The sequence below is a fragment of the Hippocampus bargibanti genome, linkage group LG04 (genome assembly GCF_051943395.1).
Source record: "Hippocampus bargibanti isolate YZ-2025 linkage group LG04, ASM5194339v1, whole genome shotgun sequence".
Classification (NCBI taxonomy): domain Eukaryota; kingdom Metazoa; phylum Chordata; class Actinopteri; order Syngnathiformes; family Syngnathidae; genus Hippocampus; species Hippocampus bargibanti.
The window spans coordinates 2463928-2479179 of NC_142737.1; the positions used below are offsets into that span (position 1 = coordinate 2463928).

At 39.3% G+C, this 15252-nt stretch overlaps 1 protein-coding gene and 2 long non-coding RNA genes across 7 annotated transcripts in view; 2 read left to right on the plus strand and 1 right to left on the minus strand.

The window, feature by feature from the left end:
* Positions 1–167: 167 nt before the first annotated feature.
* Positions 168–5985, plus strand: LOC148898706 (uncharacterized). The gene is made up of 3 exons (XR_016114624.1): positions 168–289; positions 3812–3874; positions 5854–5985. It is a non-coding gene; the product is annotated as an uncharacterized LOC148898706 (long non-coding RNA).
* The window catches only part of LOC148898707 (membrane-associated phosphatidylinositol transfer protein 2-like), a 63297-nt gene continuing 53692 nt past the window's right edge, over positions 5648–15252 (minus strand). For all 5 annotated transcript variants that reach the window (XM_088993520.1, XM_088993521.1, XM_088993522.1 and 2 more), the window contains 5 exons: positions 15036–15184; positions 8445–8594; positions 8193–8373; positions 7281–7409; positions 5648–6205 (listed from right to left, as the gene is read on the minus strand). In XM_088993520.1, coding sequence (XP_088849646.1) covers positions 5846–6205; positions 7281–7409; positions 8193–8373; positions 8445–8594; positions 15036–15184 — 969 coding nt within the window. In that variant the 3' untranslated portion in view covers positions 5648–5845. The remainder of the gene's footprint in view (positions 6206–7280; positions 7410–8192; positions 8374–8444; positions 8595–15035; positions 15185–15252) is intronic.
* Positions 7420–15193, plus strand: LOC148898708 (uncharacterized). The gene is made up of 4 exons (XR_016114625.1): positions 7420–7526; positions 8203–8351; positions 8417–8566; positions 15055–15193. It is a non-coding gene; the product is annotated as an uncharacterized LOC148898708 (long non-coding RNA).

The window sequence follows — 15252 nt, forward strand, 5'->3', positions numbered from 1 at the left end:
CCGTTAAAACACACCGCCATTTTATATCTTGATGACAATGGTCGCGAATTCATTTGAAAGCACTTCCGCTCCGAATGAATTAGCCTCCTGCTTGCTAATGGCACCTAGGAACCTTTGGCAAGAATTCGTTTTTGCGGTTTCCGGTCAGAGTTGCACCACATCCTGTATTGGGACTGCACCTGTCCGCGGACTACCTCCAACAGATGGGTTGATTTGTTACTTTTCCAATAATGACGCCGACAAACTTATTTTTGCGAAATTGAAAACCAGCAAGATTTACAAGAACACGGTAAGATTTACAACAAGTTAAATCGTCAAAAACATAATCATACAAAAAGTCGGTTTTTGAGAAAAATAGTTAAGAAAAAAGTATTTTCGGTTTTCGGGAATAGTTTGCCAGTTGCACAGTATAGCAACAAAAAACACGTATTTTAGAGGGGAAAATATGGTGAAATTTCAAGAAAAAAATAACTGAATCTTTACAAGTGTATTTTTTTTAGAAAATAAGCGATTTTTATCCAACCCATCACAAAATAATCCAACATTCCATGTCCAAGTGTTTTTGACGTCGTGTTGTCTCATCGCAATACAGTCCAGCAAGTTTCATTCAAATCTGCTTGGTTACAATTTTGCTCATTTTTTTTGAGGGTGATTTGGCACAAAATTACGCAGAAATGTTAAATGTGATCTAATATATCCTTAATATATATTAAGAAAAGGACAATATCGAACAGGAAACCATTAATTTGGGGGGAAATGTTTTTTGAGAAGAAAGTTTACCTTTGTTTCGGTTTTTTAAGGAAAAAAACGGAGCCATTTTAAGACTTAGTGAGACATAAAAAAGTCATCCCTCTTTTTAGAAAAAGTTGGTTTGCTCTGCATCTCATCATTATTTTTGTGTGTGTGTTTGCACTTAGAAGTGTGTGTAACTACGAGAGAGCTAGATAGCGAGTTAGCGAGCTAGCCAGCCAATAGATCATAATTATGATACTACTACTAAGAATATAATATCATAATAATAATACATTTCATTTATAAGCGCCTTTCAAAACTCTCAAGGTCAGTCATACATTTAATTTCTAAGCAACTTTCCAAAACACTCAAGGACACTTGAGATCTAGCTAGCTAATAGATAGCCAACAGCTAGCTAGCTAGCTAGTCAGGTAGGTACCCAGCCAGCTAGATAGCCATATGGTCAATAGATAGCTAGCTAGGTAGCCGGCCAGGGATCTAGACAGCAAATAGTTAGCAAATAGCTAGCCAGCTATCTAAATAGCCAATAGATAGCTAGCCAGTCAGCTAGACAGCTAATAGATAGCAAATGGATAGCTAGCATCTTGTGTTGTGATCGCAGTGTTTTTTTTTTGTTGTTGTTGTTGTTCTTTTGACTTCAAGATGGCGCCGCGAGAGTGGCTGCCTTTCCAGCAGCTCCTGTATTTTGTTTTTCTACTTCTTTCCTTTGCACTGGACCGTGGACATGGCCTGAGTGTGTGTTTATGGAAACAAATATTGATATTGCACATATTCCCAATCAGGGATATCGCTCATAATCCCTCATTTTATCAACATGATTTCTTTTTAATCCGGACATCTCATTTTGTACACTCCTTTACAAACACATTCATCACCTCATGTACAGTGTGCGGATAAAGTCACATTCCCAAAGTTCCCAAATAGCTTTCCGCCCCAAGTTTCACAAATTAAATAAGAATAAATAGAACGCAAAGTGTTGATTGGCAAGAAAACAATATCATCATCATCATAATTAATTGAAAATAAATGAAAATGTTGTGCCAGGCCACACACAAAAAAAAACAAGCCAAAAATGATGAGGGAAAAAAAAGATGATTTTTGCTCCATTGAAACCAACATGAATTTCTTAAAGTGAAGAATAAAGAAGACACTTGCAAGTCTGCGTATTGATTATTTACATCAGAAAAAATCATGTACAAACGTTTGTGGCTGGAAGCGCCCGTTCACACGCCGCCGTTTCTACTTAACTTTGGCACATTTGAGAGTTCTTCAACTTGCGAAACGGTCCCGCCCCCAGGAGATTTTCAAAAAGGCTATTTTTGTTGTTTTTTTTTAGATGAAAATAAGGGATATTTTTTAAGTTATGGAGGTAAAAGTTGCGATGCTAAAAAAAAAGGTTTCTAAAGAAGAAAAGTTCTACATTTTACTGGGGGGAAAAAAATCCAATACAGTGATACCTTAGATTACGAATTTAATTGGTTCCCAGAGTGCATACGGCGAAAAGTGTTTATCGCAAAAAATAGAGGTTTGATTGGCATGTTTATTTTAATAATACATTTCATTTATAAGCGCCTTTCAAAACTCTCAAGGTTCATATTGTCCAAATATTAAATATTATAAAGTAAAAGTAAAAAAGTTAAATCATCAGCTAGCAAGCTAGCTTTCTAGCAATCTCGCATGCTAGCTATCTAGCAATCTAGCATGCTAGCTAGCTTGCTAACTATCTAGCTTGCTGACTAGCTAACTTACTAGCTAGCTAGCTTGCTAACTAGCTAGCTTACTAGCTAGCTAGCTTGCTACTTAGATAGCATTCTACCTAGCTAGCATGCTACCTAGCTAACATGCTAGGTAGCATGCATGCTAGGCTGCATGCTAGCTAGCTAGCAAGCTCTCTATTTTCTATCTATTAGCTGTCTAGCTGGCTCGCTAGCTATCTAACTCACTATTGTTTAGCTATCTTAACTGGCTAGGTAGCTATCTATTAGCGACTGTTTCCTGTGACTGTAAAGTGACCTTGAGAGTTTTGAAAGGTGCTTATAAATGAAATGTATTATTATTCCTATATCTATTAGCTAGCTAGCGTTCTATCTATTTGAGTTACTTTTGGCCAAGGTTTAATGAAATTTTCTGGAAAAAAATGTTCAATTTTTCATTAAAAAAACTCATTTTACAAGAATAACATTGTTGTTTTATGACATTAGTTGTATCCACAGTTAATATTTCTAATAAAAAGCCATAATATTCTCGATTATTTTATATTCTTGATTTTTGAAAAAAAGTTACTACTTTCTGTCAGGGGCGTTCCTGACGTGATGTCACGTCAGGAATCGTCACCAACTCGAAAACAATACTTCCTGAATATTCAGTGCGAGTCTTAAAAGGTCAAATATAGCTATATGCAGTGGAATTATGGACAGAACTTGTCCGGAGGCGTCGGTTGTCCCCGATGTCTCCGGACAAGTTGTGTCCATAATTTGTAAAATGGCTTCAAATGACTTCTGCTGAGCGTATTTTACAAAGATTCCACCGCTTATAGCTATATTTTACGTTTTAAGACTGGCGCTGAATATTCCGGAAGTCTTGTTTTTGAGTTGGTGACGAGTCCGTACGTGACGTCAGTGAAGGAACTCCCCTCACCGAGAAAGTCATTTTAATTGGTGTTTTGCATTTGACTAAAAATATCATACTGTGTGTTTTGGGTATTTTAGATGCTATAAAACGTTTTTCTGATGTCAGTTGGGAAACCAAAAAGTGACGTCGGTTGTCCTTTAAAGGGTCAAGACGTGACGGGATTTGTTTTTTTTTTTGGGGGGGTGCTTGGGTGAAAATGGACCCCAAATCCAGTTTTCCCTCACTGAATCCATCCCACTTGGAAGTCTATGGTTCTGCTTGCAAGTTTGGAGTTAACACTTGACAGCACTTTGGGCCCAGAATTGAAGCGCAGAACTAAAAAAAAAAAAAAAAAAAGAGTACAGTCAGTCATTTATTCCCCTTGCATGCGCGCATCAATCGGCGAAAAAAAAGTCACGTGTGGTATTTTTTTTGTGCTCTTCCTTAGATGGCGTCCTCAAAATGGCGGCGAGGAAGCAGTGAAACGTCGTTGAGTTCAGCCTCCTTTGCTGTATGTACACAAGTTATGTCCGTGTGTGTGGGGTAAGAATATCCAACTGCATTTTAAGATCCAAATTTTTTTGTATATTTACACTTTCAATACAGACCCCGCCCCCCCCAAAACAAAAACAAGTAAATGACCCTCCCCCTCCCCCCACGGTAAAAAATAAACGGTCAGAATTGTCTATGGATGCTACAAGATGGCCCCCGTTGCGCAACTTTCATCCATTCTCTAAATTTCCTGACACCTTGGCCACAAATATAAAGTACATCGAGTCATATTTCTGTCTAAATATTTCACAACTAAAGTTATGATCGCCAATTATATCATTCATATTATTAACTCATTCACTGCCAGACGATGTGCAAAAAATGTGTCCACAGTTTTAGGATGACATAAGCATTAAATGCAGCGTTAGAAACCTTAAACTGTTTTCTTTCAACAGAAAAAAAGAGTTAATTCCTAAGTTATATGGGTCTGGAGTTGTATGAGCTTGAAATGGGGGCAGCTGTACAAAATACAATACAATACATACACATTGAGTGCTTAAACAACAGCTGAAGCTGTAACAAAGCGCTAACATGGGGAAAAAAAGGGAAATGCTGCCCCCTCGTGAAAGGGAAGAAAACATTGCCAGAGGTCTGACCAGCGCTTTTTCAGCACCCCACCCCCTCTCGGCAAGAAAAACCAAAACATGAACAAAGTCGGGAATGCCGCTAAACGTCATATTTTCAATTCTCGAATGCATTCGAGAATGGCAGTGAATGAGTTAATATTGATGACCATTTCTGCAGCTAAAATTATTATTATTATTATTATTATTATTATTAATTTTGTCAAGAACGGTCCAAAATTTCTCTTGATGATTTGTATGGTGTTTGATTAAAAAAAGTAAAAACATATCTAAAAACATATAAAGGTAACATCCCACTTACCACCAAGCCCCGTTCCGACCAAACGGTCGTAAGTCAAAATGGTCGTAAGTCAAAATCCATTCAAAAAGTTGAATAGAGACTCAGAGGCTAGCGATATAGCGAATAAATAGCAAATAGAGAGATAGCTAGATAGATAGCTAGCTAGCGAGATAGCTAATAGATAGCAAACAGTTAGCTAGCTAGGTAGCCAGCTAGATAGCTAGCTAGCTACTCGTTAACTAACAGCCGGCCAGCTAGTTAATAGATAGCTAATAAATAGCTAATAGATATCCAGATAGCCAACAGCTAGACAGCTAACAGCCAGCCAGCTAGTTAATGGATAGCTAATAGATAGCCAGATAGCCAACAGCTAGACAGGTTACAGCCAGTCAGCTACACAGCTAATAGCTAGCTAGCTAGCTAGCTACCTAATGGATAGCAAATAAATAGCGAATAAATAACCAGATAGCCAGCCAGATAGACAGCTTACAGCCAGCCAGCTAGACAGCTAACAGCTAGCCAGCCAGCTAATGGATAGCTAAGAAATAGCTAATACATAGCTAATAGATAGCCAACAGCTAGCCAGCGTTTACTTTGACACATTTTTTTGGGGGGGCGGGAAGTTGGCACTCAGGAATACAGGTGACATTAGACTTACGGCCGGCTCGACTTACGACCACCCGTACTTACGACCACGACCTCCAGACCCTACTTGTAACATTTTAAGAGGGGGGGAGTTTGTGAGTCAGATAGCCTCCCGAGTCTCTATTCAACATTTTGAATGGATTTTGACTTACGACCATTTTGACTTACGACCGTTTGGTCGGAACGGAACTCGGTCGTAAGTCGGATGTTACCTGTACTTTCAGATGAAAAGTTGAAATAAAATGTAAATGATTCTTAAGTGTGCAAAAGGACTAAAATCAAATAAAATATGTCATGTATCCCTTTGATAAATGTAAAGGAATTTTTTGGGGGGGTGTGGGGGGTAAAAGGGGGCGTGGATTACTGTCATTTTTGTTGTTGTTGCCTCCTCTTAAGGCGTCCTTGCTAACGTGTTCTCTCCTCATTTAGGACTGAGTGCCCCGGCCTCCATTTTGGTGCTGCTGCTACGTCCCCAGCATCCCGCCGTGATGCTCATGCTACGCTGCGCCGCCGCCGCCTGGGCGTGGGCGCTCCCGCGTTCGCCGTCCGATTGGCTCTGAGTGCGCTCGGGGCGGCAGTGGATGGCTGTGGGCGAGGTGGGGGCGGGCTGCGAGGAAATGGTGCGTAGCAGGTGGTTGCGTTTGCGCAGGAAGTCGCTGTTAGCGCCCAGGCCGAAGCTGCTCTTGCGCAGGACCATGCGGGTGCTGCCGGATTTGGCCGGCCGCGAGCGGTGGTTGTGTTCCAGCTGCGACAGGTGCGACGCGTAGCCCTCCGTGATGAACTGTCGGGTATGAAAAATAGCAGTCAGGTGCGTCACAGTTTTGACACTCATAATGAGCAAGTGAAGCTTCATGAAGCATTTGTGAATCTGTACGCATCACTCCAATACAGGTAACATCCGAATTACGAACAGCTCGATTTACGACCGGGACCTCCAGACCCTATTTTTTTTTAAATTTTTAATTCTACGCCTGGTACGGCAACACACTAGCAGGCCGGCAATGCGTGCAACAATTTTGGCCAACCAGCCAGCATCTCACACTCGCACAGCAATCCACCATGTGATGGCACAAGAGGGGGCGGGTTTGCGAGTCATTTCGCCTCCGAGTCTCTATTCAACATTTTGAATGGATTTCAGCTTACTAGAATATCGACTTACAACCATTTCGACTTGCGACCGTTTGGTCGGAACGGAACTCGGTCGTAAGTCGGATGTTACCTGTATTGAGTGACGATACAGTAGCGCATCACGTAGATTTGTGGAAATATTTGAGGAGAAGTATTCCTTCATTTTTGATCTCTCATTTTTCAAAAATGTTGGGATATTTCAGATACTGTATTTTTTTTAATGGTTTTCCATTATTTTGCTTATTTGTTGGTGATGGGCAAGTGAAGCTTCATGAAGCATTTGTGATAGTTTTTGACCCGTCTCGAAGGCACTCTGCAGTCGAATTTTAAGACATTTCCTTTGCACTACAATAATAATAATAATAAATTTCATTTATAAGCGGCTTTCAAAACTCTCAAGGTCACTTTACAGTCACAGGATAAGTTTTTCTGTGGGTGAGCAGCGGCAGCCACACACGCTAGTGTTCACTCAACTCGAAAGTAACTCAAATAGATAGAAAGCTAGCTCGCTAGCTAATAGATAGCTAGCCAGCAAGATAGCAAATAGAGAGCTAGCTAGATATCTCGCCAGCTAGATTGCAAATAGAGAGTTAGCTAGCTCGATAGATAGCTATTAAAAGATTTTTTTTTTAAATTTTCGCTTTGCCTTTTTTGATCGACCTCCCTAAACACTCCCCCGTTTCTTACCTAGGTGGCGCTTTAATCCTGAAATCACCATGCTAACGTACCTGACACTGATGCTGCATCTTCTTGGACGGTCGACCCACAATGAAGATCTGCGATGGATGCAAGTTGATGGAGGCGTACACCGAAATGTCTTTGCTGGAACCGTAGCCAGCGAATATCTTCATGTTAGCCTGATAGCAGAACAAGACGCGGCGCGGAACGTGATTGTCTAATCAACATCGAAGGCCCCCCCCCCCCTTCCAGACGCTCCCCAACTTACGAACGAGATATGTTCTTAACGGTCGTTCGTAAGTTGAACTTGTTGCTTCAGTGCTATTTTCTGAATGAAATGCATGTTGAATGATAATAATAACATTTCATTTATAAGCACCTTTCAAAACTCTCAAGGTCACTTTACACTCACAGGATAAATTTTTCCGTGGGTGTGCAGCGGCAGCCACACACGCCAGCGTTCACTCAACCCGGAAGTAACTCAAATACATAGAAAGCTAGCTAGCTAGCTAATAGATACAATAATAACAATAATAATAATTCATAATAACAATCATAATAATAATACATTTCATTTATAAGCACCTTTCAAAACTCTCAAGGTCACTTTACAGTTACAGGATACGTTTTTCTGTGGGTGAGCAGCGGCAGCCACACACGCCAGCGTTCACTCAACCCGGAAGTAACTCAAATAGATAGAAAGCTGTTTGAAGGCTTATATAAGTATTTTTAAGGCTTATATACGTATGTTTAAGGCGTGTATAAGTAACCTGTATTGCTTTGTACTGAAAAATAAACATTTAATCAAATATATTCTCCATAAATATATGTACATGTACAACTGGAGAGGATACTACATGTGTTACTACAAAAAAAATGTTTGTATGTACCATTGTTCGTAACTTGAATGTTCGTAAGTAGGGGAGCGTCTGTACCAGATGATCAAAAAAAGCCATTCTGACCTCGGTCAAGGTCTTGAGGAAGTTGGCCTTGTGTCGGAGCGGATCGTGCACCAGGCCGTCGCAAAAGGACACGATGCCGTGCGGGAAGTTGTGCTGCGACAACCAGGCGACCACTCGCTGCTTCTGCATGTCCGGACGTCCAGTCACGTAGATGATCAGGTAACCTAAATCTTGCCAGTGCCTTCCGACAACATGTTTAAAATGACACTTTTGTTATAAAAAAGGGGGAGGTGGAGGTGGGAATTCATTTACCTGACGACGTCCACGGCCCCCGCCCGCACTTTGGGGTCGCTGCCCATGATGGACACGCTGGCGGCGAAAGAGCCGTCGATGCTGAATACCACAAATTCGGTCCCGCGAGGGATCACCGTCAGGTAGCTGTCTGCAAACGTGTGGTCGCCCCTAAAAAACACAAAAAACAACAACGTTGATGAGTGACACTGACACCTACACTATATTAGCTAGCTAGGTGTTAGCTATATATTAGCTAGCTAGCTAACTGTATCTATTTGAGTTATTCCCGGTTGAACAGGGGTCACCGTTGCTGGCTACCTAGCTAGCTATCTATTGTCTATCTATTAGCTGTCTAACTAGACAGCTAGCTATTTGCTATCTTTTAGCTGTCTAACTAGCTACCTAGCTATCTATTAGTTATCTATTAGCTAGCTCGCTAACTTGATGTATTTGGTCGTTTAGAAAAAAATGACCCTGAATAGTAAGGCGTTTTTAGCCGAAAAAACGACCATGTATAGTAAGGCGTTTGTAGCCGAAAAAAACGACCATGTATAGTAAGGCGTTTTTAGCCCAAAAAAATGACCATGTATCGTCAGACGTTTTTAGCCGAAAAAACGACCATGTATAGTAAGGCGTTTTTAGCCCAGAAAAATGACCATGTATAGTAAGGCGTTTTTAGCCGAAAAAAAACCACCATGTATAGTAAGACGTTTTTAGCTGAAAAAAAACGACCATGTATAGTAAGGCGTTTTTAGCCCAGAAAAATGACCATGTATAGTAAGCCGTTTTTAGCCCAGAAAAATGACCATGTATAGTAAGGCGTTTTTAGCCGAAAAAAAACCACCATGTATAGTAAGACGTTTTTAGCTGAAAAAAAACGACCATGTATAGTAAGGCGTTTTTCGGCGGAAAAAAAAACGACCATGTATATAGTATGGCGTTTTAGCCGAAAAATCGACCATGTATAGTAAGGCGTTTTTAGCCGAAAAAAAACGACCATGTATAGTAAGGCGTTTTTAGCTGAAAAAAACGACCATGTATAGTAAGGCGTTTTTATGATGAAAAAATGACCATGTATAGTAAGGTGTTTTTAGCCGAAAAAAACGACCATGTATAGTAAGGCGTTTGTAGCCGAAAAAAACGACCATGTATAGTAAGGCGTTTTTAGCTGAAGAAAACTACCATGTATAGTAAGGCGTTTTTGTCGAAAAAAACGACCATGTATAGTAAGGCGTTTTTAGTCGAAAAAACGACGACCATGTATAGTAAGGCGTTTGTAGCCGAAAAAAACGACCATGTATAGTAAGGCGTTTTTAGCTGAAAAAAAAACAACCATGTATAGTAAGGCGTTTTTAGGCGAAAAAAAACGACCATGTATAGTAAGGCTTTTGTAGCCGAAAAAAAACGACCATATATAGTAAGGCGTTTTTAGCTGAAAAAAACGACCATGTATAGTAAGGCGTTTTTAGCCGAAAAAAACGACCATGTATAGTAAGGCGTTTGTCGCTGAAAAAAATGACCATGTATAGTAAGGCGTTTGTAGCCGAAAAAAACGACCATGTATAGTAAGGCGTTTTTTTATACCTTCATTCATTGAATGGCTATGTAGAACAGTGGTAGAGTGGATGTTTGCAGATGTAAGGTCCCAGGTTCAAGCCCGGCACATTATTTAGGATTTTTGCAAATGTCCTCATTGTGGGAGGATTAAAGGCTTTCTTAGTCTGATTGATGTATAGTAAGGCGTTTGTAGCCGAAAAAAACGACCATGTATAGTAAGGCGTTTTTAGCCGTAAAAACGATCATGTATAGTAAGGCCTTTGTAGCCCAAAAAAACGACCATGTATAGTAAGGCGTTTTTAGCCGTAAAAACGACCATGTATAGTAAGGCGTTTTTAGCCCAAAAAAACAACCATGTATAGTAAGGCGTTTGTAGCCGAAAAAAACAACCATGTATAGTAAGGCGTTTTTAGGCGAAAAAAAACGACCATGTATAGTAAGGCCTTTGTAGCCGAAAAAAACGACCATATATAGTAAGGCGTTTTTAGTCGAAAAAAACGACCATGTATAGTAAGGCGTTTTTAGCTGAAAAAAACGACCATGTATAGTAAGGCGTTTTTGTCGAAAAAAACGACCATGTATAGTAAGGCGTTTTTAGTCGAAAAAACGACGACCATGTATAGTAAGGCGTTTGTAGCCGAAAAAAACGACCATGTATAGTAAGGCGTTTTTAGCTGAAAAAAAACGACCATGTATAGTAAGGCTTTTGTAGCCGAAAAAAACGACCATATATAGTAAGGCGTTTTTAGCTGAAAAAAACGACCATGTATAGTAAGGCGTTTTTAGTCGAAAAAATGACCATGTATAGTAAGGCGTTTGTCGCTGAAAAAAATGACCATGTATAGTAAGGCGTTTGTAGCCGAAAAAAACGACCATGTATAGTAAGGCGTTTTTTTATACCTTCATTCATTGAATGGCTATGTAGAACAGTGGTAGAGTGGATGTTTGCAGATGTAAGGTCCCAGGTTCAAGCCCGGCACATTATTTAGGATTTTTGCAAATTTCCTCATTGTGGGTGGATTAAAGGCTTTCTTAGTCTGATTGATGTATAGTAAGGCGTTTGTAGCCGAAAAAAACGACCATGTATAGTAATGCGTTTTTAACCGTAAAAACGACCATGTAAAGTAAGGCGTTTTTAGCCCAAAAAAACGACCATGTATAGTAAGGCGTTTGTAGCCGAAAAAAACGACCATGTATCGTAAGGCGTTTTTAGCCGTAAAAACGACCATGTATAGTAAGGCGTTTTTAGCCCAAAAAAACGACCATGTATAGTAAGGCGTTTGTAGCCGAAAAAAACTACCATGTATAGTAAGGCGTTTGTAGCCGTAAAAACGACCATGTATAGTCAGGCGTTTTTGTCGAAAAAAACGACCATGTATAGTAAGGCGTTTTTAGCCGTAAAAACGACCATGTATAGTAAGGCGTTTTTAGCCCAAAAAAACGACCATGTATAGTAAGGCGTTTGTAGCCGAAGAAAACAACCATGCATAGTAAGGCGTTTTTAGGCGAAAAAAAACGACCATGTATAGTAAGGCGTTTTTAGTCGAAAAAAACGACCATGTATAGTAAGGCGTTTTTAGCTGAAAAAAACGACCATGTATAGTAAGGCGTTTTTAGTCGAAAAAAATGACCATGTATAGTAAGGCGTTTGTAGCCGAAAAAAACGACCATGTACAGTAAGGCGTTTTTAGGTGAGAAAAAAAACGACCATGTATAGTAAGGCGTTTTTAGCTGAAAAAAACGACCATGTATAGTAAGGCGTTTTTAGCTGAAAAAAACGACCATGTATAGTAAGGCGTTTTTGTCCAAAAAAACAACCATGTATAGTCAGGCGTTTTTAGCTGAAAAAAACGACCATGTATAGTAAGGCGTTTTTAGCTGAAAAAAAACCCACCATGTATAGTAAGGCGTTTTTAGCTGAAAAAAACGACCATGTATAGTAAGGCGTTTTTGTCGAAAAAAACAACCATGTATAGTAAGGCGTTTTTAGCTGAAAAAAACGACCATGTATAGTAAGGCGTTTTTAGCTGAAAAAAACGACCATGTATAGTAAGGCGTTTTTAGCTGAAAAAAAACGACCATGTATAGTAAGGCGTTTTTAGCTGAAAAAAACGACCATGTATAGTAAGGCGTTTTTGTCCAAAAAAACGACCATGTATAGTAAGGCGTTTTTAGCTGAAAAAAACGACCATGTATAGTAAGGCGTTTTTGTCCAAAAAAACAACCATGTATAGTCAGGCGTTTTTAGCTGAAAAAAACGACCATGTATAGTAAGGCGTTTTTAGCTGAAAAAAAACCCACCATGTATAGTAAGGCGTTTTTAGCTGAAAAAAACGACCATGTATAGTAAGGCGTTTTTGTCGAAAAAAACAACCATGTATAGTAAGGCGTTTTTAGCTGAAAAAAACGACCATGTATAGTAAGGCGTTTTTAGCTGAAAAAAACGACCATGTATAGTAAGGCGTTTTTAGCTGAAAAAAACGACCATGTATAGTAAGGCGTTTTTGTCCAAAAAAACGACCATGTATAGTAAGGCGTTTTTAGCTGAAAAAAACGACCATGTATAGTAAAGCGTTTTTAGCTGAAAAAAAACGACCATGTATAGTAAGGCGTTTTTAGCCCAAAAAAACGACCATGTATAGTAAGGCGTTTGTAGCCGAAAAAAACTACCATGTATAGTAAGGCGTTTGTAGCCGTAAAAACGACCATGTATAGTAAGGCGTTTTTAGCCGTAAAAACGACCATGTATAGTAAGGCGTTTTTAGCCCAAAAAAACGACCATGTATAGTAAGGCGTTTGTAGCCGAAGAAAACAACCATGCATAGTAAGGCGTTTTTAGGCGAAAAAAAACGACCATGTATAGTAAGGCGTTTTTAGTCGAAAAAAACGACCATGTATAGTAAGGCGTTTTTAGCTGAAAAAAACGACCATGTATAGTAAGGCGTTTGTAGCTGAAAAAAACGACCATGTATAGTAAGGCGTTTGTAGCCGAAAAAAACAACCATGCATAGTAAGGCGTTTTTAGTCGAAAAAAAACGACCATGTATAGTAAGGCGTTTTTAGCTGAAAAAAACGACCATGTATAGTAAGGCGTTTTTAGTCGAAAAAAATGACCATGTATAGTAAGGCGTTTGTAGCCGAAAAAAACGACCATGTACAGTAAGGCGTTTTTAGGCGAGAAAAAAAACGACCATGTATAGTAAGGCGTTTTTAGCTGAAAAAAACGACCATGTATAGTAAGGCGTTTTTGTCCAAAAAAACAACCATGTATAGTCAGGCGTTTTTAGCTGAAAAAAACGACCATGTATAGTAAGGCGTTTTTAGCTGAAAAAAAACCCACCATGTATAGTAAGGCGTTTTTAGCTGAAAAAAACGACCATGTATAGTAAGGCGTTTTTGTCGAAAAAAACAACCATGTATAGTAAGGCGTTTTTAGCTGAAAAAAACGACCATGTATAGTAAGGCGTTTTTAGCTGAAAAAAACGACCATGTATAGTAAGGCGTTTTTAGCTGAAAAAAAACGACCATGTAAAAAAAAAAAACGACCATGTATAGTAAGGCGTTTTTAGCTGAAAAAAAAAAACGACCATGTATAGTAAGGCGTTTTTGTCCAAAAAAACGACCATGTATAGTAAGGCGTTTTTAGCTGAAAAAAACGACCATGTATAGTAAGCCGTTTTTTTTGTCGAAAAAAAACAACCATGTATAGTAAGGCGTTTTTAGCTGAAAAAAACGACCATGTATAGTAAGGCGTTTTTGTCCAAAAAAACGACCATGTATAGTAAGGCGTTTTTAGCTGAAAAAAACGACCATGTATAGTAAAGCGTTTTTAGCTGAAAAAAAACGACCATGTATAGTAAGGCGTTTTTAGCTGAAAAAAACGACCATGTATAGTAAGGCGTTTTTGTCCAAAAAAACAACCATGTATAGTCAGGCGTTTTTAGCTGAAAAAAACGACCATGTATAGTAAGGCGTTTTTGTCCAAAAAAACAACCATGTATAGTCAGGCGTTTTTAGCTGAAAAAAACGACCATGTATAGTAAGGCGTTTTTGTCGAAAAAAAACAACCATGTATAGTAAGGCGTTTTTAGCTGAAAAAAACGACCATGTATAGTAAGGCGTTTTTAGCTGAAAAAAAACGACCATGTATAGTAAGGCGTTTTTAGCTGAAAAAAAACGACCATGTATAGTAAGGCGTTTTTAGCTGAAAAAAACGACCATGTATAGTAAGGTGTTTTTAGCTGAAAAAAACGACCATGTATAGTAAGGCGTTTTTAGCTGAAAAAAAACGACCATGTAAAAAAAACGACCATGTATAGTAAGGCGTTTTTAGCTGAAAAAAACGACCATGTATAGTAAGGCGTTTTTGTCCAAAAAAACGACCATGTATAGTAAGGCGTTTTTAGCTGAAAAAAACGACCATGTATAGTAAGGCGTTTTTGTCGAAAAAAACAACCATGTATAGTAAGGCGTTTTTAGCTGAAAAAAACGACCATGTATAGTAAGGCGTTTTTGTCCAAAAAAACGACCATGTATAGTAAGGCGTTTTTAGCTGAAAAAAACGACCATGTATAGTAAGGCGTTTTTAGCTGAAAAAAACGACCATGTATAGTAAGGCGTTTTTGTCCAAAAAAACGACCATGTATAGTAAGGCGTTTTTAGCTGAAAAAAACGACCATGTATAGTAAGACGTTTTTAGCTGAAAAAAAACGACCATGTATAGTAAGGCGTTTTTAGCTGAAAAAAACGACCATGTATAGTAAGGCGTTTTTGTCCAAAAAAACGACCATGTATAGTAAGGCGTTTTTAGCTGAAAAAAACAACCATGTATAGTAAGGCGTTTTTGTCGAAAAAAAAACAACCATGTATAGTCAGGTGTTTTTAGCCGAAAAAACGACCCAGAAGTAACTCAAATCGATCGAAAGTTAGCTAGCTAGTAGATAGCTCATAGATAGCTCATAGATGGCTAATAGCCAGGTAGCTACCCTGGCACAGGAGTGGACACATTTTTTTGCACATCGTTTGGCAATGAACAAGTATACCCCAACATACCTGACCACCATTTTGACAGGGTAGACACCGATGCCCAGACGTTTGTCATCGGGGATGAGAAAGGACACGCGGCCGCTACTGTTGGTCATCTCTGTGTTGAAGTAAACCCATTCTCCCGACGGAGGCTGCGTCATGATATGGAGGTCCACCTGCGGGGCACCGCAGAAGTTCGACGCCTGCCCAAAACACGCACGACTCACGGGCGAGACGGGCGAAC